This window comes from Pelophylax lessonae, assembly GCF_965119305.1.
Source record: "Pelophylax lessonae genome assembly, chromosome: 7".
NCBI lineage: Eukaryota > Metazoa > Chordata > Amphibia > Anura > Ranidae > Pelophylax > Pelophylax lessonae.
In genome coordinates this window covers 51,973,764-51,998,095 of record NC_138774.1, presented here as the reverse complement: position 1 = coordinate 51,998,095, position 24,332 = coordinate 51,973,764, and the positions used below count along the sequence as shown (strand labels likewise).

Sequence of the window (24,332 nt, the reverse complement as noted above, 5' to 3'; positions counted from 1 at the left end):
AAAAAAAGTTATACATTTTATTTTCTTTAAGTTCTCTGTTATGTTGTGTATGGGGCCCTGCCAGGTAGGCTGTACAGGGCCCCGTGATTTCTAACAGCAGCCCTGGATGTCTGACATTACATATGTGTTAACCGGCACTAAGACTCCTCTTACAAGTCTGTTCCCAGGGATAATTTCAACATTGGATTAGAGCAGGGGTGGGGAACCTTTTTTCTGCTGAGGGCCATTTGGGTATTTTTAAAATCATTCGGGGGCCGTACAAAATTATCAACTTAAAAATGTGCCTGTTATATTTGGTCATACATTTAATTAACTCACCCCTAATGTGATGGATGCAGAGTGATTAGTGCCCCTATCAATGCAGAGTGATTAGTGTCCCCCATCAATGCAGAGTGATTAGCGTCCACATCAATGCAGAGTGATTAGTGCCCCAATCAATGCAGAATGATTCGTGCCCCCATCAATGCAGAGTGATTAGCGCCCCCATCAATGCAGAGTGATTAGTGCCGCAATCAATGCAGAATGATTACTGCCCCCATCAATGCAGAGTGATTAGCGCCCCCATCAATGCAGAGTGATTAGTGCCCCCATCAATGCAGAGCGCATGGGAATTAGAGTGCCTCCTGATTACACACAGAGCAGGGTTCTTCTACTTATCCAGCGCAGACGCTGTCATACGAAGTCACGCCTCCTGGACCGACTCCTATGATAGACGTCACCACTGTGCTGTCTATCATAGGTAGAAGGCGTGACTTTGTATGACAGCGGCCGCACCGGATAAGCAGAGGAACCCGCTCTGTGTGTAATCAGGAGGCGCTCCCCCTTCCCCTCCTGAGGCAGCCCAATGGCAGGGCCGGATCAGTTGGCTTCAGGGGCCGCATACGGCCCGCGGGCCGTAGGTTACCCATCCTTGGATTAGAGGGACTCCCCTGTCTTGATAGTAGGCACTAGTTACATTTCTCATTGCATATCAGTCCCTTTTTTCATTAACCTTTCCCTGGCTGCAATATGGAAATTATTATTCTCAGCCATGGTTAGAGCATGGTAACATACAGCATGTTCCATTGTAGAACTAGGCAGCTGTTGGTGTTCCTACAGTGCCTTGAAGAAAAGTATTTTATACCCCTTTACATTTTCCACATTGTGTCATGTTACAACTAAAAACGTAAATGTATTTTATTGGGATTTTATGTGATAGACCAACACAAAGTAGCACATAATTGTGAAGTGGAAGGAAAATGATAAATGGTTTTCAACATTTTTATACAAATAAATATCTGAAAAGTGTGGCGTGCATTTGTATTCAGCCCCTTCTACTGCAATACCCCTAACTAAAATCTAGTGGAACCAATTGCCTTCAGAAGAAAAAGAGTTCACCTGTGTGTAATTGAATCTCAGTATAAATGCAGCTGTTCTGTGAAGCCCTCAGAGGTTTGTTAGAGAAGCTTAGTGAACAAACAGCATTATTAAGGCCAAGGAACACACCAGACAGGTCAGGGATAAAGTTGTGGAGAAGTTTAAAGCAGGGTTAAGTTATAAAAAAAATATCCCAAGCTTTGAACATCTCACAGAGCAGAGTTCAATCCGTCATCCGAAAATGGAAAGAGTATGGCACAACTGCAAACCTACCAAGACATGGCCGTCCACCTAAACTGACAGGCAGGGCAAGGAGAGCATTAATCAGAGAAGCAACCAAGAGGCCCATGGTAACTCTGGAGGAGCTGCAGAGATCCACAGGACAACTATTAGTTGTGTACTCTACAAATCTGGCCTTTATGGAAGAGTGGCAATAAGAAAGCCATTTTTGAAAGAAAGCCATAAAAAGTCTCATTTGCAGTTTGCGAGAAGCCATGTGGAGGGACACAGCAAACATGTGGAAGAAGGTGCTCTGGTCAGATTAAATAGATTCAAAATTGAATTTTTTGACCTGAAAGCAAACCGCTATGTGTGGCAGAAAATTAACACCGCACATCACCCTGAACACACCATCCCCACTGTGAAACATGGTGGTGGCAACATCATGTTGTGGGATACTTTTCCTCAGCAAGGACAAGGAAGCTGATCAGAGTTGACGGGAAGATGGATGGAGCCAAATACAGGACAATGTTGGAAGAAAACCTGTTAGAGTCTGCAAAAGACTTGAGACTGGGGCGGAGGTTCACCTTCCACTTGGACAATGACTCTAAACATACAGCCAGAGCTACAATGGAATGGTTTGGATCAAAGCATATTTATGTGTTAGAATGTCCCAGTCAAAGTCCAGACCTAAATCCAGTTGAGAATCTGTGGCAAGATTTGAAAATTGCTGTTCACAGACGCTCTCCATCCAATATGACATACTTGAGCTATTTTGTAAAGAAGAATAGCCAAAAATTTCACCCTCTAGATGTGCAATGCTGGTAGAGACATACCCCTGCTCTATCCATATTGGATAGAGCAAGGTAAGGCTATCACCCCTGTCAGATTTTTTTTTCGCCATCTGTGTCCTATTGTGAAGCTTTCCCCCGCACCCTTCTCTGTTTGGGTCGAGTCCCTACACAGGTTATTGCGTTTAGATGGTTATCCTCTATGGAGTTTTGTACATATATAGTGCTGTTGTTTCTACATTAATGTAAGAGTTTTAACCACTTGCCGACAGCCTGCCCAGTTTTACTGCGGCAGGCTGGCTTGGCTGCTCAAACCAACGTATAAACTACGTCGGTCGCGTGCGTGGTGCTGGAGGGCGAGCATGCACCGCCGGCGGCACGCTTCCCCCCCACTAGGCTGCGGGGATGCCGATGCATGGGGCTGGTGGCACCGATTGCCGGCGGGCATCCGCGATCGCTCCCCACTGAGAGAGGACGGTCAGCTGTTGTAGACACAGCTGACCGTTCTTCTCTCTGAAATGATCATAGAGTGCCTGTGATCCTTCTATATAGGATCACAGGTCTCTATGATCATTTCACAAGCCCATCCCCCACAGTTAGAAAACACTAGGCTTACATTTAACCCTTTGATGGCCCCTGGGTTAACCCCTTCCCTGCCAGTGTCATTATTACAGTAACAGTGCATATTTTTAGCTCTGATTACTGTAGTAATGTCACTGGTCCCCCCAAAAGTGTCAATGTCAGTTAGGGCTCCGATCTGTCCGCTGCAATGTCGCAGTCCTGCTAAAAATTGCAGATCGCCGCCATTACTAGTGAAAATTTAAATAAAAATGACATACATTTTTCCCCTAGTTTGTAGACGCGATAACTTTTGCACAAATCAATCAAAATACGTTCATTGCGATTGTTTTTACCAAAAATATGTAACAGAATACAAAGTAGCCTAAAAGGATGAAAAATTTAGATTTTTTTATTTTTTTTTTGGGAGTGTTATATAGCAGAATGTGAAAATATATATATATTTTTTTCAGACTTGTCGCTCTTTTTTTGTTTATAGTGCAAAAAATAAACATCGCACAGGTGATCAAATACCACCAAAAGAAAGCTATATTTGTGGGAAAAAAGGACATCAATTTTAATTCGGTACAGCTTTGCATAACCGCGCAATTTTTCGGTAAATAATGCAGTGCCGAATAGCAAAAAATGGTCTGGGCATAAAGGGGGCAAATCCTTCCAGTCCAGAACTGGTTAAATAAACTGCATATTATGGATTTACACATTGTGTGGGTATCAGTATATTTTTACTTGAATCCATCTATTGGGAGAATGATCTGCACACGTTGAATCTTGCCATATCGGATCGCGTGGAGGAGTGAGTCCTATTATATGACCAGTGGATGCAGGATCTTACTAGTAATTTTATTATCACACTAGCTTGGTTGACTCCCTCCCTAATAGGTAGTTGAGTCCATTTGGTTTCCGGTAAGCGCAATCTTAAGCCCCGTACACACACGCAGATCGTCGTCATACAAACGTCGGCGGACGAAAGATCTGCTGATTGTATGCGTGTTAGTATGGTGCCTCCGACAGCTGTCTGCACACAATCCGCGGACAAGAGTCTTTCTTGCAAACATGAAAATTTTTGTCTGCGGACACCAGAACGGACGATTGTTCGCCTGTCAGTACAGAAATCAGCCGACAGACCGCAGATTTGCAAGACTGGGCATGCTCAGAAAATAAAAAACACAGGGAAAGTTAACCATTACATGACATCACTTCTGCAGTCAGCTGAAGTCTGCGGACAAAATTCTTGTGCTGTCCTTGTGCTGTCTTTGCACTTTTCAACAGACACCGACATCCCGGGGAGAAAAGACGAACATTTGTATGACGACGATCTGTGTGTGTGTACGGGGCTTTACTGTGTGCACTGGTGGCACGCACAAATTCTGTTTGGCACCCCCTTTTATCACATTGTACCTTTATTTTTTTTAGCACGCTTCATATAGTACTGGCTCTTCTTATTCACAATTTAGGCGCAGCATTTGCTTATCTAAATACTTCTTCCTGTCCCATAGCCAAACAGAAAGTGTGAGGAAATCTTTGCAAAATTAGGGGAATTCCTTGGGAACCCCCAAGTCACCAGAACTAGTGTCCTCACTGGACAATTTACTTTCTATTACTTTTCTTTATATATATATATATATTTACTTTTTTTTTTTTTTTTTTTGCTTTTATCAATTATTACCATGTATTTTTTTTTATATGTACAGACAAAGAGATACAATGAGTTCAGTTCACAAGCTGAAACACCAAATGACAGTAATTTTCAACTTAGTCCAATGAGATCTAAAATCTGCAGTCACGTTTCTGGAAAATAAAAACCCCTAGCCTTGTGTAAGGGCCAATTCCAGGGCCAGATTAACGTAGGGGCTATTGGAGCTGCAGCTCCAGGCCCCTACTTTAATATAGGCCCAGTAGGGGCAGACTGATTGTTCGGCTCAGGGCCAGTAGGAGGGCCACATGGCTCCTGCCACATTCTGCAGCAGGGGAAATATGACAGTGGGAGGTTTATGGGTGCGGTGGTAGGGGCAAATACAAGCACCAATCACCCTCTTTGACTCTTTATGAAGCAGCTGAAAGCTGCTTCTCCTCTTCTCCCTCCTGCAACTTTCAGCTGCTTCCTTTGTGAGCCATAGGGAGATCAGTGCTCATAATTGCCCCCACCCCCTGCACCATTCACCCCAGACTGTCCATCAGATTCCCCCTGCTCTCTGGGTACTGATTCTTACCGTTTACAGACTGTGTTCATTCATACCTGAAGCCCTGAACCACCAAAATCCTCAGCACCAGGCCCATGATGTTCTTAATCCAGCCCTGGCCAATTCACACTGCTCCTCTGCGAAATCGTAGAGCAGCTGGAGGGATTTACCGCTCTGCATTACGATTCACGATTATTTGCATTCCACTTCTCCTCTTTTTAATTTTTTTGTTTTGTACTAACTTTTTTTGAAGTGTAGAAAATGTTCTCTTCATTCACTGCATTTTATTAGTTAGGCTGCGTTGCAGGGGGAATAGGACACATAGGAAACAATTTTTTCTTGTGTGTCTCTGCGGTGACAGACATTTTTAATCAATGCGGTAAAATGTCTGTCACAGCATATGGTATGAATTGGTCCTAAAGCTTCATGAACACAGCATACTGACAACTGGAAAGAAAAAGGCCCCTTTCACACGGGCGATCCGATCCAATTCGTCTGTCAATTTTTCAGGCGGACTTGATCAAATGCTCCATGCACCCCTATGGAGCAGTGGATGTCAGCGGAGACATCTCCGCTGACACCCGCTGCTATCCAATTCAGATCCTGTCTGTGAAATCTGGACGGATGGAAACCCTATTTTCCATCTGTCTGGCGGATCGGATGGGATCGGATGAGAACGGACAGGCGGTCGGTTCTCATCCAATCTCCCCATAGAGGACAGCAGGGATCTGACAGCTCCGTCTCTGCACACAGAGCAGAGACGGAGCTGTCATCTGCCTGCTCAGCGGGGATCGGCAGATCGATCACCCCGCTAAGCAGAAAGGACTCTGTTCCATGTGAAAGGACCCAAAGGATTGTTGAGAAACAAACTTCATGTGATTGCCATGATTGATCATACCATGACAATCACATGATCAAGATTCACACTGATTGGTCATTACTTGAGACCGACACAGCTGCAAGTGACAGCTACCACATAGGCCAGGGCTGTATCAGAGCTATCTGGTGCAGCATTGATAGATTAAAGAATTACTATAGGCAAAACTTTTTTTTTTTTAGTTTTGATAGACTGGAGAGGAATTGGAATATTTGTCATTTTTTGTTGCTGTCCGTGCCCCCATTAGGGAGATTCCCCCACTCTATTTATCCTGTTTACTGTTATCATTGAAAGTGAAAGAAATAAAAAAAAAAAAAATATATATATATATATATATATAAATAATAAATACCCAATAGAACACCTTTGGGATGAATAAGTGCGGAGACTGCGAGCCAGGCCTTCTTGTCCACATCAGTGCCTGACCTCATAATGTGCTTCTGGAAGAATGGTCAAACATTCCCATAGACACACTCCTAAACCTTGTGGACAGCCTTCCCAGATGAATTGAAGCAGCAAAGGGTGGGCCAACTCAATCTTGAGCCCTACGGACTAAGACTGGGATGCCATTAAAGTTCATGTGTGTGTAAAGGCAGGTGTCCCAATACTTTTGACTATATATATATATATATATATATATATATATATATATATATATATATATATAGTAAATATTTATAAACGTATATTATACATATACTGTATATAGTATTTTTGTCCATTTGTCAGCCATGATGTAAAGTGATTTAGAAAGTCAAATCAATCATAGAGCTATTGCCAAATAAAGGAATGCAAACTGCTGGGTTCGATCTGGACCTGCAGTCAGAAATGGTCATGAAATCTACTGTACATCTTTTTTTTTGCTTATGAAAAAGTTAAACGCTTTTAGATCTAGTGGGTTTCTGGTTGCATGTGGACAGGATTTGCTGTAAAGCCCCGTACACACGTACTGATCGTCGGCCGAACGATCGGCCGTCTTTTGTCCAGGGCTGTCGTGTCTGTTGAAAACTGCAAAAGACTGCACACAAATTTTGTCGGCCAACAACAGCCAACTGCAGAAGTGATGTCATGTGATGGTTAACTTTCCTTGTCTTTTTTTTTCTTCTCTGAGCATGCCCAGTCTTGCTAATCTGCTGTCTGTCGGCCGAAATCTATACTGACTGGCGAACAATCGGCCGTTCTGGTGACGGCCAACAAAAATTTTATAGTCTGCACGACAGATTCTGTTCGGCCGAAAATGCGCTGTCGGAAGCATCATACTAACAAGCCTACAATCGGCCGATCGGTCGGCGGCCGAATATTTACGGCCGACAATCGGTACGTGTGTACGGGGGTTTAAAAGAAGCAACATGAGAGAAATCCTGGAAATGAGAGTTTCATCCACTTGTCATTTATTGTAAACTAAGCAATACATGACAAGAGAACGTTCCAGTTATTGCAGTTCTCTTGCAATTCGACCTTTCTTGTTTACCCATGCAGTTGCACAATAATCTGTCTCAAGGTTACACCACCATAGTGAAGGTGACTGATACAGCAGGTACGATTTAGGGAAACCAAATCATAGGTTACCATGATGTCGTCAGCACACCTGGGAATTTGCCAGATTTCCCCCTGGAGGCCAACTCAATATTGAACTCTACGGACTAAGATTAGGATTCCATTAAAGTTCATGTGTGTGTAAAGGCAGGCGTCCCAATACTTTTGGTAACATAGTGTATATTAGAACCGGAATTAAACCCTCCCTGTGTGTTAACAATGTAATAGTTGTAATGTAATAGTTTATAAAGTTGCTCCTGTCAGGTACCCATTGAGGGAACCTTGTAAATTTACAGAGCTTCTTTAAGGGCTCATTCACACCACTTGTGAAGCGTTTCCCAAACCGCACAGGAACACATTCCCCTTGTTGGATGCAAGCGGGTGCCATTAATTGTTAATGGCATCCCAAACGCTTCTAGAAAACATGCGCGTCTCTCGTGGCACCTTTTTTGCAGCAGCCCTGAGCTTATTTAACCTCTTCAGATGTTAGATACATCCAATGGACTGAACAGGTTAAAACTGGGTATAGTGTTGGGACAAGGTCCACAACAAAAATTGCACGCCCCTATGAGCTGTGAACTACTTTAGTAGCATAGGTTGCATGTTCTGTTTTTTTGTGCCCCCTCTCCTGATGAAGACCCCCATGGCAGCCTCTCTTTTGGTCCCACTATCTGCACATTCGTACCTATCTTCTATCCACTGCGGCTCAGTTTGGCTATTGCAAGCAAACCGCATCTTAGGACTCTGTATTCAACTCACGCGGCAGTGCTGGGTGCCTGAGTGGCTGAAAAGTCAAAATTTTTATTTGCAGCAGGGAAGTGAAGGATAAGTAGGAATGTGCAGTTGGCAGGCCTGCCATTAAAATGAACCTGGTGTTTGCCCTGTAGGTACACTTTAAAAGCCAAACTCACTATCCATTGGTGCCAGCCACTCCAGTCCCCAACACCGCTCAAATAAAATCCTAGTACTATGGGGTATAAGGGAGTACTTAGCATGCCCCTTTTCTCCTCACAGTTTCAATGTGCTTGAGGCTTGAGTGGCCAATGCTGATACATGAGGGTGGCAGGTGTACCTTAGAGTGTGCTATTATCAACAAAAACTGGGTACTACTGGCTACTGGCTATTGCTGGCAGCACTTTGGTGTCACTAGATATTCTACCCAAGCAAATACCAGAGGGTGACCATCATAGGGTGGAGGGTTCTTAAAAAATAAACAATATTACCAAAAGTATTGGGACGCCTGCCTTTACCCACATGAACTTTAATGGCTGCCCAGTCTTAGTCCATAGGGTTCAATATTGAGTTGGCCCATCCTTTGCAGCTATAACAGCTTCAACTCTTCTAGGAAGGCTGTCCACAAGGTTTAGGAGTGTGTCTATGGGAATGTTTGACCATTCCTCCAGAAGCGCATTTGTGAATTCAGGCACTGATGTTGGAGAGAAGGCTCAGCTCACAGTCTGCGCTCTAATTCATCCCAAAGGTGTTCTATTGGGTTGAGGTCAGGACTCAGTGAAGGCCAGTCAAGTTCCTCCACCCCAAACTCACTCATCCATGTCTTTATGGACCACTGGTCCAAATCATTTGGTGGAGGGGGCATTATGGTGTGGGGTTGTATATATAGTATATGTGTAACATAAATTTATAAATATATATATATATACTGTATAGATATATACACTATATTGTCAAAAGTATTAAGACGCCTGCCTTTACACGCACATGAACTTTAACTGCTTGCCGACCATCCGCCGCAGTTTAACTGCGGCAGGTCGGCTCTGTCCTGCGAAACGACGTATCTGTACGTTGCTCCACCCATTCACCAAGAGGGAGCCGATTAGCGAGTCTGGCGGCCGCGATTGCCGCCGGGCACCTGCGATCGCTCCTCGTGGAGACAGGACGGCGGTTTGTCATCGTAAACACGGCAGACTGCTGTTTTGTCAGTTATGAACACAGGGATCCTGTGTTCCTCCTATTTAGAAACACAGGTCTATGTGTTCATGGAGAAAGCCCATCCCCCACACAGTTAGAAAGAATCCCCTAGGGACACATTTAACCCTTTGATTCCCTCTGGTGTTAACCTCTTCCCTGCCAGTGTCATTAGTAAAGTAACAATGCATATTTTTAGCACTAATTACTGTAGTAATGTCACTGGTCCCCCCAAAAGTGTCAAAAATGTCAGTTAGGTGTCCGATCTGTCCGCCACAAGGTTGCAGTCCCACTAAAAATTGCTGATCGCTGGCCATTACTAGAAAAAAGAAAATGACATAAATCTTTCTCCTAGTTGTAGACGCGATAACTTTTGCACAAACCAATCAATATACACCTATTGGGATTTTTTTTAATCAAAAATATGTGGCAAAATTGGCCTAAAATTATGAAAAAATTTAATTTTTAATTTTTTTGTATTGGGAATGTTTTATAGCAGAAGGTAAAAAATATAGCTTTTTTCAGAATTGTCGCTTTTTTTATAGCGTAAAAAATAAAAATTGCACAGATGATCAAATACCACCAAAAGAAGGCTTTATTTGTGGAAAAAAAGGACATCAATTTTATTTGCGAACAGCGTTGCACGACTACGCAACAGTCAGTTAAAGTAACGAAGTGCTATATCGAAAAAAATGGTCTGGTCCAGAAGTGGTAAATGGCATCCCAGTCTAAGTCCATAAGGTTCAATATTGAGTTGGCCCACCCTTTGCAGCTATAACAGCTTCAACTCTTCGTCATTCATTCATTCATTCATTCATTCATTCATTCATTCATTCATTCACTGACAGTGTTCTGTGAATGAATTGAACTACAATTCCCATCTTCCACCAGTTCATTGACGCTTCTTCCAGCCCTTATGGAGGTGCAGACAGGCAAGTTGGAGGCTGTGCCTGCAGGAGCCTGACACTGAATCCGTGATCTACTGATCGTGTGTGCAATGCTCTGCAGGCTCCTAAGAAAAAAATAATACATGCACATTTTTTTCCTGCAAAAATGTATGCATTTATTTATTTATTTTCTAAAAGGGGAACTTATGCTTTAAAAATTTGCTGTGCACATTTTCTTTTTTTAATACAAATGTTTACAGGCCTTTGACACTGTGTCTACGTGTGCATGCTGGGAAATTTGGCCTTGAGCATCATGGCGCATGGAGCACCACTCACCTCTATAGTCTGTTTTTTAATATGGTTGTCCCTCGCCTGCAGAGTTAAACGGTAACGTTCTGAGCACTCTTCAAAGGTCTGCTGATTGCGCAGGTATATCTCTACTGCAACATCATTTGGTGCTTTGTCCTTCCACTCCATCTGCACCCACACATCTTCTTTGACACCCACATGTAGGAGGCGAGGTGCAGCGACCAGGAACCTGAGAACAGGAGAATAACAATTATTTTCTGGTACTATAGTCCTCTGAGCCCCATCTGTCATGCCATGATGAACCAGTAACCATTAGGCCCATGTCACACTAGGGACCCTAATGCTAGTGAGAATTCACCAGTGACAAGATCACTAGAAAATACAGGGAGGACGCATACCTGCTTTAAATGTTTCGCTCCCTTGACCATTATCCTCAGCAACCATTTCTGGCTGAAGGTCCATTGTAATGAAGCAGTTTCTGTAAGGATAGCTGTGATCTACAGGCCCCCTGAATCAGTATCACCCTTTCTTGATGACTTCTCTGAATGGCTACCCAAAGATTTGTTTAGGTGCCTCAAACCCAGAGGTTGGGACTTTAAGGGCAAGGTGAAACGTTTTTGTAAAAAGTAGAATAATAGTACTCTACTTTTTACAAAAACGTTTCACCTTGCCCTTAAAGTCCCAACCTCTGGGTTTGAGGCACCCAAACAAATCTTTGGCATTATATCAAGGGACGGCGGCAAACAATGACTACCTGGGCCATACAGAGACAAAAACCCCTTTTCCACACTGAATGGCTACCCTACTTTCTTGCTTCTGAAATCCCCACAATTATTCTCGGTGACTTTAATATCCCTGTTAATACTAACACTCCCGTTACTTCCAAACTGTATAACCTCCTCCTTTGATCTGAAGCAATTGATGCATGCTTCTACTCACTCTGAGCTCGTATTCACACTACTGCGCATGACTCTGTACTACTTCGGGGGGCGACTTGTGAAGTCCCGTGCACCGCAACTTCGTCGCGACTTGCACGGACTTCATATAATGAATGTCTATGCAAGTCGCTACGAGGTCACCCCGAAGAAGTACAGGACCCTTTTACTAAGTCAGAGCGACTTGAGTCGCTCCTATTAGAACGGGTCCTGTAGCAGTCAATGGAACGCGAGGGACCGCGACTTGTCAGGCTGACAAGTCGCCTGACAAGTCGCGTTAGTGTGAATGGACTCTGAGGGTAACACCTTTGACCTCGTTTTCTCTCACTTATGCAACCTCTCCAACTATCCTTTCCCTCTCTCTGATCACTACCTTATTAGTTTCACTCTCTTCCTCTCTTCCACCTCCTCTCCATCAAACCACCTAACAATTACCTATAGAAACCTTTGCCACTTCAATCCTTCTTTTCTCTACTCTGCTACTGACCACCTCTATGACAAAATCTCACCCCTGTCCTGTCACAACTTAGCCACTTCTGTCTACAATGCTTTGCTTCACTGTCATCCTCCATGGACACACTTGCCCCCCTCACTACACACAGAATCAGGCCCCTCAGGCCACTCACAACCTTGGCAAACTGATGACACAAGAAGTTTGAAAAAACATAGCCGCGCTCTTGAGCACCTGTTGCATAAGACTAATGCCCCGTACACACGTTCCGATAATTGTACGATAATCGTACGACTAATGTTTCATAAATTTTTGTATGTTACTAAAATCAAAACCAACTCTGCATACAAACCATCAGATTTTCTTCGTACGATTCACTGACCAAGTGTATTTTACGTAGCTACGTATCGGAAGCCCTGCGGATTATTTTACTGTTTCCGATCATGCGTGGTATTTGTCGATCGACTTTTAGCGTACGCATACTGTACTGACGAAATGATTATCGTTCGAGAAGATGTCGTATGGCAGAAGTTTTCCTGTTCGTCCCTTCGGATTTTGTTGGATGAACTGTCGTGATCGGCTGTCGAAAGGTGTGTACTAACGATCAGATTATCGTGAGATCAGGTCGAAAGTGAGTTTTGTCGTACGATTATCGGAACGTGTGTACGAGGCATAAGTCTCAGGAAGATTTCAACCAATATAAATCTGCCCTCCAAAAATACAATTCCTGCGTCCTCATTGCTAAGCAGACCTATTTTATCACTCTCATTAACAACTTATTATCCTGTCCTTGTCAACTCTTTTCTACCATCAACTGTCTACTTCATCCTCCACTTCCTCCACCCACTAACTCACTCACTGCCCAGGAGATCGCCAATCACTTCAAAAATAAGATTGCTACAATTCGTGAGGAGATCGCCACTGTACAGATACCTTCCCCACTTAAGACTCCATGTCTACAGGTACTATTATTACTTCCTTTATTAAACTCCACCACTTTAGACGAGGTTGCTAAACTTTTTACTAACGTGCCCTTAACCACCTGCCCCCTGGGCCCTGCTCCCTTGCAAATGCTATGGACACCCACTGGCTCTATCCTACAATCTCTAACTCACATCTTCAAATCCTCCCTCTCTTCTGGCATTTTCCCCAATTCTCTAAAACATGCGTTAGTCACCCCTACACTTAAAAAGCCCTCACTATTCCCCACACATCTTACCAACCTATGCCCCATCTCCTTGCTCCCCTTTTTATATAAACTCCTTGAACATCTGGTCTGGAACCAACTGAGCGACCACCTCGCCGAGTATAACCTTCTTGTTCCCCTTCAGTCTGGATTCCCCTCAACACTCCACTCAACTGCTCTCCTAAAGCTCACAAACGATCTGCTAACAGCTAAATCCAACACTATAAATCAGGGTTATCCAACCTGCGGCCCTCCAGATGTTAGAGGACTACATCTCCCATACTCTCTTGCCAGCCACTTAGCTGAAAGAGTAGTATGGGAGATGTAGTCCTGCAACATCTGGAGGGCCTCAGGTTGGACACCTCTGCTATAAATGAACACTATTGTGTATTTATACTCCTTGACCTCTCTGCTGTTTTTGACACAGTGGACCACCCCCTCCTCCTCGAAAAACTCAACACCTTTGGTCTCCATGACTATACTCTTCACTGATTCTCTTCCTACCTATCCAACTGCACTTTTAGTGTCACTAACAATTCTACTTCCTTCTCTCCTCCACCTTTTCTCTGTCAGGGTCCTCCAAGGTTCTGTCCTTGGACTTCTCTTAGTCTCCATTTACACCTTCTACCTGGGTCAGCTGATAGCCTCCCGTGGCTTCCAATACCATTTTTACACTGACGACACCAAAATCTATCTCACGTATCACTAATTTACTAACAGACATATCAGCTTGGATGTCACACCACTTCCTCAAACTCAATCTATCCAAAACTGAGCTCATAATATTTCCTCCCCCACATGCCCCTTCCCCTGACTTCTCTGTCAAGATCGATAGCACTACTATCAGCCCATCCCCACATGTCAAGGTTCTAGGTGTAATCCTGGACTCTGAACTATCCTTTCGGCCCCACGTCCAATCACTTTCCAAATCTTGCAGCCTCAACCTCCGCAAGATCTTCGGAATATGCCCCTTCCTAACCAACGACACCACAAAGCTCCTAGTTAACTACCTGGTCATCTTCGGCCTCGACTACTGCAACTCCCTCCTCACGGGGGGGGTATCTTTACATAGGCTATTCCCTCTTCAGTCCATTATAAATGCTGCTGCCAGACTCATCCACCTTACCAACTGTTCAGTGTCTTCTACTCCTCTCTGTCAATCCCTCCACTGGCTTCCACTCAACCAACGAATTTAGTTCAAAATACTAACAAAAACTTACAAAGCCGTCCACATCTTTGAACCCAGCTACATCACTAACTTTGTCTCAAAATACCAACCAAATCTTTCTTTTCGTTCCTCCCAAGGCCTTCCACTCTCTAGTTCCCTTGTCACCTACTCCCATGCTCGCCTCCAGGACTTTTCCAGAGCTTCTCCTATACTATGGAACTCCCTACCCCAATTTGGCCAACTATCTCCTACTCTGCTTGCTTTTAGTTGGTTCCTGAAAACCCTCTTCTTCAGAGAGGGCTATTTTTCCGCCATCTAACAACTGTATTTTTATTTTATCCATCAGATCAACCCCCACAGTTATGAGCAGGGCCCTCTAATTCCTTCTGTATTGAATTGTATTGTAACTGCCCTCATATTGTAAAGCACTGCAAAAAAAAATGTTGGCGCTATATAAATCCTGTATAATAATAATAATAATAATAATCGAAGAACTATCATATGCAATACTTCAGCCTTTTTCAAGAAACTCAGGCCTTACAATTAATCAGGACAAATCATGAGCACTAAAAACATCTTTACAGTGCAGCACCTAAAAAGCACAATCTTACCAGTTTCACTGGTAACCAGAGGCTCTCCCATACTTAGGTAGCCACTTGACGTCCTCTTTAAACACTTTATGTTCCCAAAACTATCCTGCATTGTATATATGTTTAACGGCGGATATGGCTAGATGGCAACATCAACCTCCATCATGGTGCAAACTACATTCTATAAAAATGAATATCCTTCCACAAATTTTATATTTTTTTTATATTATACCAATGGCACTTGTTAGATCTGATCTGATGGTATTTCAAAAGAAGCTTAAAAAGAAGCTTCTTCAGTTTATTTGGAGAGACAAGAGGCCTAGGTTGAACAAATGTACATTTTTTACTTCTAAACAGAAGGGCGGTCTGGGAGTCACCGATCTGCTGAAATACTTTTATGCTTCCCAACTAGCTCAACTCACTAAATTCCATTCCCAGAAGCCTCATGCACTCAGGATGAAGGTGGAATCATACTCCTGCCAATTTACGCCATTTTCTCATGCAATGTGGCTGCCTCTGAGGAACAGGCCTCCAATTTTATGTCCCTCTCGTTCGTTGTCACTTAGTATATGGGATAGACTGTCCAAACCTCATAATTTCAAATCACCCCATAGTCCATTAGCTCCCTTCTTACGAAAAAGGGACTTCACCCCAGGCCTCGCTCCAATTGCTTTTGAGTAGTGGTCCAATAAGGGCTTTATGCAGAATTGTGGACCTATGTGACCATAAAGCGGCCGTCACTAAATGGGGCCCGCGGTCCATTGGCGGCCCGCACGATGCTTTCACCCGGACCGCGAGGCCGCCTCCTTTATTCATTCAATGGTTTGCTGGGACTGCGGGTGTCCCAGCAACCAGTGACATACTGTGTGTGTGCTGCGGTACCCGGCCGGTGTCCTGTCGGGCCGCGAGTAGGGGCGTGACGTCACGCGCACGACCCGCCCCCCGCTCCTGACTGCGGCTCCCATTCAGCCAGGCAGCGAGTTGGGGCGTGACATTATGTGCGCGCCCCGTCCCCCTGCTCGTGGCTTCTGGCTCGGCTCGGCTCCTGGCTCCAGGTATGTGGAGCACAAGGGGAGAAAGGAATGTGGTCATAGCTGCACTTAAAGCTGATGGGAGGTTTTTAAAGTGTGCAGATTGATGGGCATATTTTGTAGTGCTCATTAGAGTGCCCCATAAATAAAAATGTGCCCATCAGAGTGCCCCCAACATAAAATGTGCCCATCAGCATGCCCCTTATTTTATGTTAAGGGACACTCTAATGGGCATATTTAATGTTAAGGGGCACTCTAATGGGCATATTTTATGTTAAGCGCAACGCTGATTTACACGTTTTGTTTTGCCCATCAGAGTGCCCCCTAACATAAAATGTGCCCATCAGAGTGCCCCCTAACATAAAATGTGCCCATCAGAGTGCCCCTTATTTTATGTTACGGGTCACGCTGATGGGCCTATTTTATGCTAAGGGGCACTCTGATGGGCACATTTTATGCTAGGGGGCACTCTGATGGGCACATTTTATGTTAGGGGGCACTCTGATGGGCAAATTTAATGTAGGGGGCACTCTGATGGGCACATTTTCTGTTAGGGGGCACTCTGATGGGCACATTTTCTGTTAGGGGGCACTCTGATGGGCACATTTTCTGTTAGGGGGCACTCTGATGGGCACATTTTATGCTACTCTGATGGGCATATTTTATGCTAAGGGGCACTCTGATGGGCATATTTTATGCTAAGGGACACGCTGATGGGCATATTTTATGCTAAGGGGCACGCTGAGGGGCATATTTTATGTTAAGGGGCATTTTAATGGCCATATTTTATGTTAAGAGCAACGCTGATTTACACGTTTTGTTTTGCCCATCAGAGTGCAACCTAACATAAAATGTGCCCATCAGAGTGCCCCCTAACATAAAATGTGTCCATCTGAGTGCCCCCTAACATAAAATGTGCCCATCAGCGTGTCCCTTATTTTATGTTAAGGGTCACGCTGATGAGAAAATTTTATGCTAAGGGCACATTTTATGTTGGGGGGTACTCTGATGGGCACATTTTATGTTAGGGGGTACTCTGATGGGCACATTTTATGTTAGGGGGCACTCTGATGGGCATATTTTGTGTTAGGGGGCACTCGGATGAGCATATTTTATGTTAAGAGCAACGCTGATGGACACGTTTTTGTTTTGCCCATCTTTCTGAGTCATAGCAAAGACTTCAGATTCGGACCTCGGCCCAAAGAAAATTTTAGCAACCGGACCTCCTTGAATTTTAATTCATTACCCCTGCCATAAAGGAATCAAGATCAAACAAGTCTTGATGGAAAAACATCAAATGCCCGACTCTGAATATTTTTGGTATACTCAAATAAGTCATTACCTGCATACATTATCTCGCAAATGTGATCTTGTAACCATGTCACCTACGGAATACCTTTGTCATAGATACGATAAAATTCGGGGTCATATATCACAAATATATACTAATCTAACATATACCTCAGCTAAACTGAGCTATATGGTCAAATGGGAACAGGATATCTAGGAAAATTTTGAACTTGAGGATTGGCACTCGATGGCGCTAGCTGCTTCGAAGGTCACTCATCGACACTTCTATAATCGAAGCAAACCATAAAGTACTCTTGAGATGGAATATGGTACCGGCCAGATTTGCTACTTATGTCCCAAGAGCTTTGTCTAAGTGTTTAAGGGGCTGTGGTCAGGAAGGAACAGCCTACCATATATGGTGGCAATGCCCCAAAGGAAGGCGGTTTTGGACCAGAGTCTATAATGTTACTCAAATTAATCTGACCAAGTCCCCCGAAAACACGCGTCACTAGGTTGTAAGGTGGAAGAGGCCTCAAGCATACACAGATGACTTCTCACCTTTATATTTGTCTTCGCTAAAATTACTATAGCCAGATACTGGAAGTCAGCTGTTATACCATTTGACCAGCTTAAACATAAAGTTTCTTGGCTTATGTTAAATGAATGACTAACAGCAACCCTACAGGATAAATTGATGGTGTTTGAAAAGGTATGGGGCCCGTGGATCAGATTTTTAACAAATGATCCCCAGACTATCCCTGACTAGGTTCCCTCCTGGTTCCCTCCTGGTTGAGGTGGAGCAGAGCACGAAGTCCTTTCCCCTTTCCCCTTTCCCTCCCCCTTCTTTTCTTCTTCTTGTTCTTGTTGGTTCTCTAACTCGATTTTGTGATTGGGCTATTCGGACTGCGTAATTCCGCAGATGTAGCGTCCTCCTTTGCTGGTTGGGAGGAATTGTGTTCCCTAACATGAAGGACATACTCTGAACCACTTTAAATTGCATTGATACCATACTATAGAAGGATATACTGAGACTTCTATAGAAGTGGCCATCTCCTTCTTAGTTGTAAATCAGAATGTGAAGACTGAACTCATTCCAGAGTTCAACCTGGCAACAGATGGGTGCTCGTAGTCACTGTAGCAGATGGGGCCGTGCAAGCCATAGTGAAACGATGAGACATCATAAGTACTCCATTGCAAATAGATAACACTTTTATTAGTCCAATACCACATCATCAAGTAAGCCAAGGTTTTGGGGCCATACACAGACCCTTCTTCAAGACCACATAGTGCCTACATTTCAAGGACCAGCCCGTGCATAAGCAGTACAGTACTAGAATCCAAGACAAAGGAAATCCTCTGCTTCCCTCCTTGCTCCTAAGGAGGACCTTAGAATATCCATTGGCTTCTAGTCCTGTACTGCTTAGGCACAGGCTGAAAAAACAATAGGCTTCCAAAAGAGCCTAAAATACGCTTAGCGACTCAGAGTGCTGGCAGTCTCATAGCTGATTAGCTATGCTGACACAGTAGCTAACCTGCAAATAATCCAGCTTGCCCACCCCAAAGGATCCACTTGTCCGAGTGAGAACATTTGCAGAGGTTTTACAACTTTTCTTTTAAGGGGAAATACTTTTTTAAATAAAAAAATAGACAGATGTATAGAACAGAGGTGTATAATACTTACTTTGGGGTTTTCGCCACGGTCACGCTAACCATGCCTGCCCATAGCAGGCAGATCAGGAGAGGAGACGGTCCCATGGTGCAGCAGTGGACTGAGCTGGTAAGAGAAGAGGGCATTTATTTAAACAAAGGGGGCTGGACAAAGATAAGGGATGAGCAGACAGAGGTCAGGAGGTAAACACTGATCACTGGTTAGAAACTGAAAGTGTTTAAACTTAGAAACAAATCTAAATATGTTTTGTTGGCAGATGCACATCATTCCTGTTATATGCTTCTTTCTTCCTTTGCATTCATGGCTTTTATAAAGGGAAGTTGATGTATTTTCCCAGTTAAGATGAACTCCAGGCAAATACCTACACATGCAGATGAAATACAAACAGGTGCATCTCATAAAATTAGAATATCATCAAAAAGTTAATTTATTTCAGTTAATCAATTCAAAAAGTGAAACTCATACATTTTGTAAAGATGCGTTACACGCAGAGTGATCTATTTCAAGCACTTCTTTCCTTTAATTTTGATGATTATGGCTTACAGCTAGTGAAAACCCAAAATTCAGTATCTCAGAAAATCAGAATATTACATAAGAACAATAAATAAAAAGGATTTTTAATACAGAAATGTTGGTTTACTGAAAAGTACTGTATGTCCATGTACAGTATAGTATGCACTCAATACTTGGTCGGGGCTCCTTTTGCATGAATTACAGGCATACCACACTTTTACGTACACAATGGGACCAGATCATGTATGTAAAACGAAAATGTACTTAAAGTGAAGCAATACCTTTTTTCATTTCTCAATGCATGTAAATACACTAGCTCCATAGGAAATCTTGGTCAGCTTGACATGGCATTGCTCCCAAACCATGTGATAAGGACACCAAGCTTGGGGAGCATGTTAAGGGGATCCAGGACTATGACATGGTAGATTACCTAGGCAAGCTGGCCGGCCACAAAAAAGGATATGTTGTAGTCCTGGGTCCCCTCTCAGTGCTCCCTAAGTTTGGTATCCCTATCACTTATGGTTTGGGAGCAGTGCCATGTCAAGCTGACCAAGATTTCCTATAGACGCCAATGTTAAAAACCGGGAGTAGTGTCATGCCAAGCTGAACAAGCTGTGTCCTTACTCGTGAGTGTATGTAAAGTGAGTGTACTTAAAGCGGGGTATGCCTGTACTGCATCAATGTGGCGTGGCATGGAGGTGATCAGCCTGTGGCACATGGAAGCCCAGGTTTCTTTGATAGTAGCTTTCAGCTCATCTGTATTGTTGGGTCTGGTTTCTCTCATCTTCCTCTTGACCATACCCTACAGATTCTCTATGTGGGTTAGGTCAGGAGAGTTTGCTGGGCAATCAAGCACAGTGATACCATGATCATTAAACCAGGTATTGGTACTTTTGGCAGTGTGGGCAGGTGCCAAGTCCTGCTGAAAAATGAAATCAGCATCTCTATAAAGCTGGTCAGCAGAGGGAACCATGAAGTGCTCTAGAATTTCCTGCTAGAGGGCTGCACTGACTTTGGACTTGATAAAACACAGTGGACCAACACCAGCAGATGACATCGCTCCCCAAATCATCACTGACTGTGAACAATTTTGCATTTCATAGAAATTTAAGGTCCCAGAGTCTGGAGGAAGAGTGGAGAGGCACAGAATCCAAGTTGCTTGAGGTCCAGTGTGAAGTTTCCACAGTCCGTGATGATTTGTGGAGCCATTTCATCTGCTGGTGTTGGTCCACTGTGTTTTATTAAATCCAAAGTCAGCTCAACCCTCTACCAGGAAATTATAGAGCACTTCATGCTCCCCTTTGCTGACCAGTTTAATGGAGATGCTGATTTCATTCTCCAGCAGTACTTGGCACCTGCCCACACTGCCAAAAGTACCAATACCTGGTTTAATGATCATGGTATCACTGTGCAACACATTGCCATCCCCCTATACACACTGCCCCCCTACCTGTACACATTGCCACCCCCCTGTTTACACTGCTCCTTTCCCTGTTGACACTACCCACTTCCCTGTATACAATGCCCCCTCCCTGTACACATTGACCCCCCATACACACTGCCCCCGCCCTGTAAACATTGCCACACGCCCCTTGTATACAATGCTCCCCTCCCTATACACACTATCCTCCTCCCTGTACACACTGCCCTGCCCTCTATACACACTGCCCCCCTTCCTGTATACTATGCCCTTCCCTCTGTATACATTGCTCTCCCCCCATACACACTGCCCCCCTCTCTATACACACTGCCCCCCTCCCTGCACACATTGCCCTCCCCTCCATACACACTGCCCTCCTCCCTATAACACACCACTCCCTGTACATATTGCTGCCCTGTACACATTCCCTCCCCCCATACACATTTCCCCCCTTTAAGACACCTAGTATCTAGGACATTGCTGTGATTGTTGATCAGCCTGGGAAGGGTTACAGCAGACACTGGCACATTCACCTGTTGTAGATTGCAGTCTCAGCTCGGCTGTGCCCCGGGGCTCCCTGTATTCTTCTAAGACTTCTGCTGTGATCTGGCGGGTGCTTACTTGCTTTTGCCACCGTAATGTTTACATTTCTGCAGTGGCCGCGTTCCCTGTCACCATAGAAACCTCAGCGCTGCAGGCTGACAGCGAGTGGATGGCGGCCTAAGGTGACAATCTTTGTGAGAGCCAGGGGCGGTGCTAGAAGTGTAAAAGACCTGGGGCAACTTAGGGGACCCCGGGAAAGTAGTAATGCAAACAGTTGGAGTTGCCAAGATGTTTACAGTGGGAGAAAATTACAGGACACGGGTAAACATACTCTGGCCTTCCATGTAAAATATGCTTTGATTGCTGTGCCACACATAGGTGACATGTATGAACCTCAGCAATAAATAAATAAATAAACACTGCCATTACATATGGTTTTCTGCACTCTAAAAATAGAGATCTAACACTCTGTCTGAGCTGACCTTCATTAAAATAGTCAGGGACTGCTTAGCAACTAGCAGAGTGCAGGGGTCACGGGCGTGTAATGCACAGAGTACAGGAGTCAGGAGTGTGTAATGTACAGAGTGCAGGGGTCAGGAGTATGTAATGTACAGAGTGCAGGGGTCAGGCTGCCTCTCAGCACAAATCCTCTTCTCCCCAATCCCCCCTCCCAACACAAACCACTTTAGACACCCTCCACCAAAATCCTTCTCTCCAAGCACAAATCCTCCCTCCCCTTTTAGTACAAATATTGTCCCTAAACCCCTCCTCCTAGAAAAAATACTCTTTCCCTCCCAGCTCAAATCTCCCCCAAAAACCACTCCGATTTAAAATCGTCTTCCACACCAAATCTCCCAGCACAAATCCCCCCTCCCAAAAACTACCTTTTGGCACAAATCCCTTACCCCCTACCAGTACAAATTCTCTTCTCTCCAGCACTAATTCCCTCCCTCAACACAAATCCTTCCACCCCTAGAACAAATTATCTTCCACTCCAAATCACCAATTGCACAAATGCCCCCAAATCCCCCTTCCAGCACAAACAATCCCCCTATCCCCCTGCTAACACAACTCATCTTTTCCAGATACCCCCTCACAACACTAATAAACCCCCCTCTTCCCCCTCTTCTAGTACAAATACCCCCAACCCCCTCTTCTAGTACAAATACCCCTCTCCCCCAAATTCCCCAACCAGCACAAATCCTATTACTCCCCTTCGCCCACACATGTCAGAGTTGAGGAGGAGCCTAGAAGAAGCTGCCCTCACCTCTGTAGTTTACTGCTGTGACAGGCAGCTAACAGAGAGAGATGCTGGCTGCTGTAGTGTTGGGCAATTGCATCGTCGAGGACCTGGGGCACCCAGCAGGAAATGCTCCTCCTGCTCATTGCAGCAAGGTAAATTAGTGGAGCCAAGTGCTGGAACTTGTTCCAGCATAGGGCTCCAAGAAACAGCTCAGACCATAATCTGTAGGGTGACGTTTTCAACCTCGGCTGACGTTCTCAGCCAACTGTCAAGTGCTGAGAAATTGTTTGTTCTACTGTAGAGCTGACAGCCACTGGTCTCAACTAACAATTAAGAACCAATTAGCATCTATCCCGTTCATATGATCACCATGACAGTCAATCATTTTGATCACAAGTGGTTTGTTTGTAGACAAACCTGCTGGCTGCAGCTGTCACTGAGCTGCTCACAGAGAGGGCCACAGTGACAGCTGAATCCAGCCAGTGTGACAATTATCCCAATGCCTAGGTCAGGAACTATAGCTGGTGAGTGTTTCTTCTGCCTATACCAGCCCCCGTTCCCTTAAGACACAGGTGCTCAACATGTGGCCCTTGGAGCCATCTGATGTGACCCTCGACCTCAAACCAGGGAAGCACATGCCCAGGGGCTGGCAACCTGTTGATCTGCCAGATGCATGGAGAAGGTGCTGGCAGTGGAAGGAGCAGGCGGCTGCAGAGGGAGCAGGAGCCACATAAGTCAATGCTTCCTCTATAGCACCGACTCCTGTTCCAGGTGGAGTGATACCAATGGAGGTGTCACAATGATAGCCCCACCCCATGCTCCAGGGGGCCCATGCAGCCTCCCTGTTACATTCTGTTTTACACTTGCACAGGAGGGGTGGCGGGGACGACATATACAGGAACCGATCCTCTCTATTTTCCTCCTGCAACCGATGAAAGACAAATTCTCTTTCTCTCCCTACTGCTGGCATTTAGCAACTGCAGCAGGAAAATGGTCATTATGCTATTCAAAATAAAAAAATGTGAAATTCTGAACCATTTCATTTCATTGTGCCCCGCGACCACTTACTGAATCCCTTCCTTGATCTTCAGGATTAAGCATCCCTGCCATAAGACAAGCAGAGTTACCGGTACTTGACTGCCCCCAGGTCTCAGAACACAATGCAATCCTTTCTGGCCAGGTGGCACTGGGACTGAACATATGAGACAAGGAAGGGTACTTGTAGTCTAGAGGCTGGTCAGACAAAAGAAAGTGGCTGGTAGGGGAATCCTAGGCCACTCCAAGGTCAAGATAGGCAGCGGGCAAACGTAATTCAGTAGACAGTTTTTGAGGTCAAGAATAATCTAGAATAATCTAGCAAGAATAATCTAGTAGATTGTTCTGATGTCAAATCAGGCAACAATCCAAAAGAGTAGTCAGTAGCCAGCATACATGGTAATGGTCAACAGCAATAAATCCAAACAACACATAACACAGCAGGCAGAGCCAAACAGGGGGGATCTAGGTAGCAGATGCTATCACAAGACCAGAGCCCTGGGCTTCTGATGTTTACATAGAGTGTTGCAGCACCACAGCCAATCTGACTAGAGGGGCAGGAACATTAAACGCAGCATTGTTGCCTAATAATTGCATT

At 44.5% G+C, this 24,332-nt stretch overlaps 1 protein-coding gene across 1 annotated transcript in view; it reads right to left on the bottom strand.

Annotated features, from left to right (window-relative positions):
- Positions 1 to 19,142, bottom strand: part of LOC309560274 (complement C4-B-like) — a 249,941-nt gene extending 230,799 nt beyond the window's left edge. The window contains exons 1-2 of the mRNA XM_082263867.1: positions 18,993 to 19,142; positions 10,688 to 10,889 (exon numbers count right to left, since the gene is read on the bottom strand). Coding sequence (XP_082119993.1) covers positions 10,688 to 10,889; positions 18,993 to 19,105 — 315 coding nt within the window. The 5' untranslated portion in view covers positions 19,106 to 19,142. The remainder of the gene's footprint in view (positions 1 to 10,687; positions 10,890 to 18,992) is intronic.
- Between the last annotated feature and the right edge of the window lie 5,190 nt (positions 19,143 to 24,332).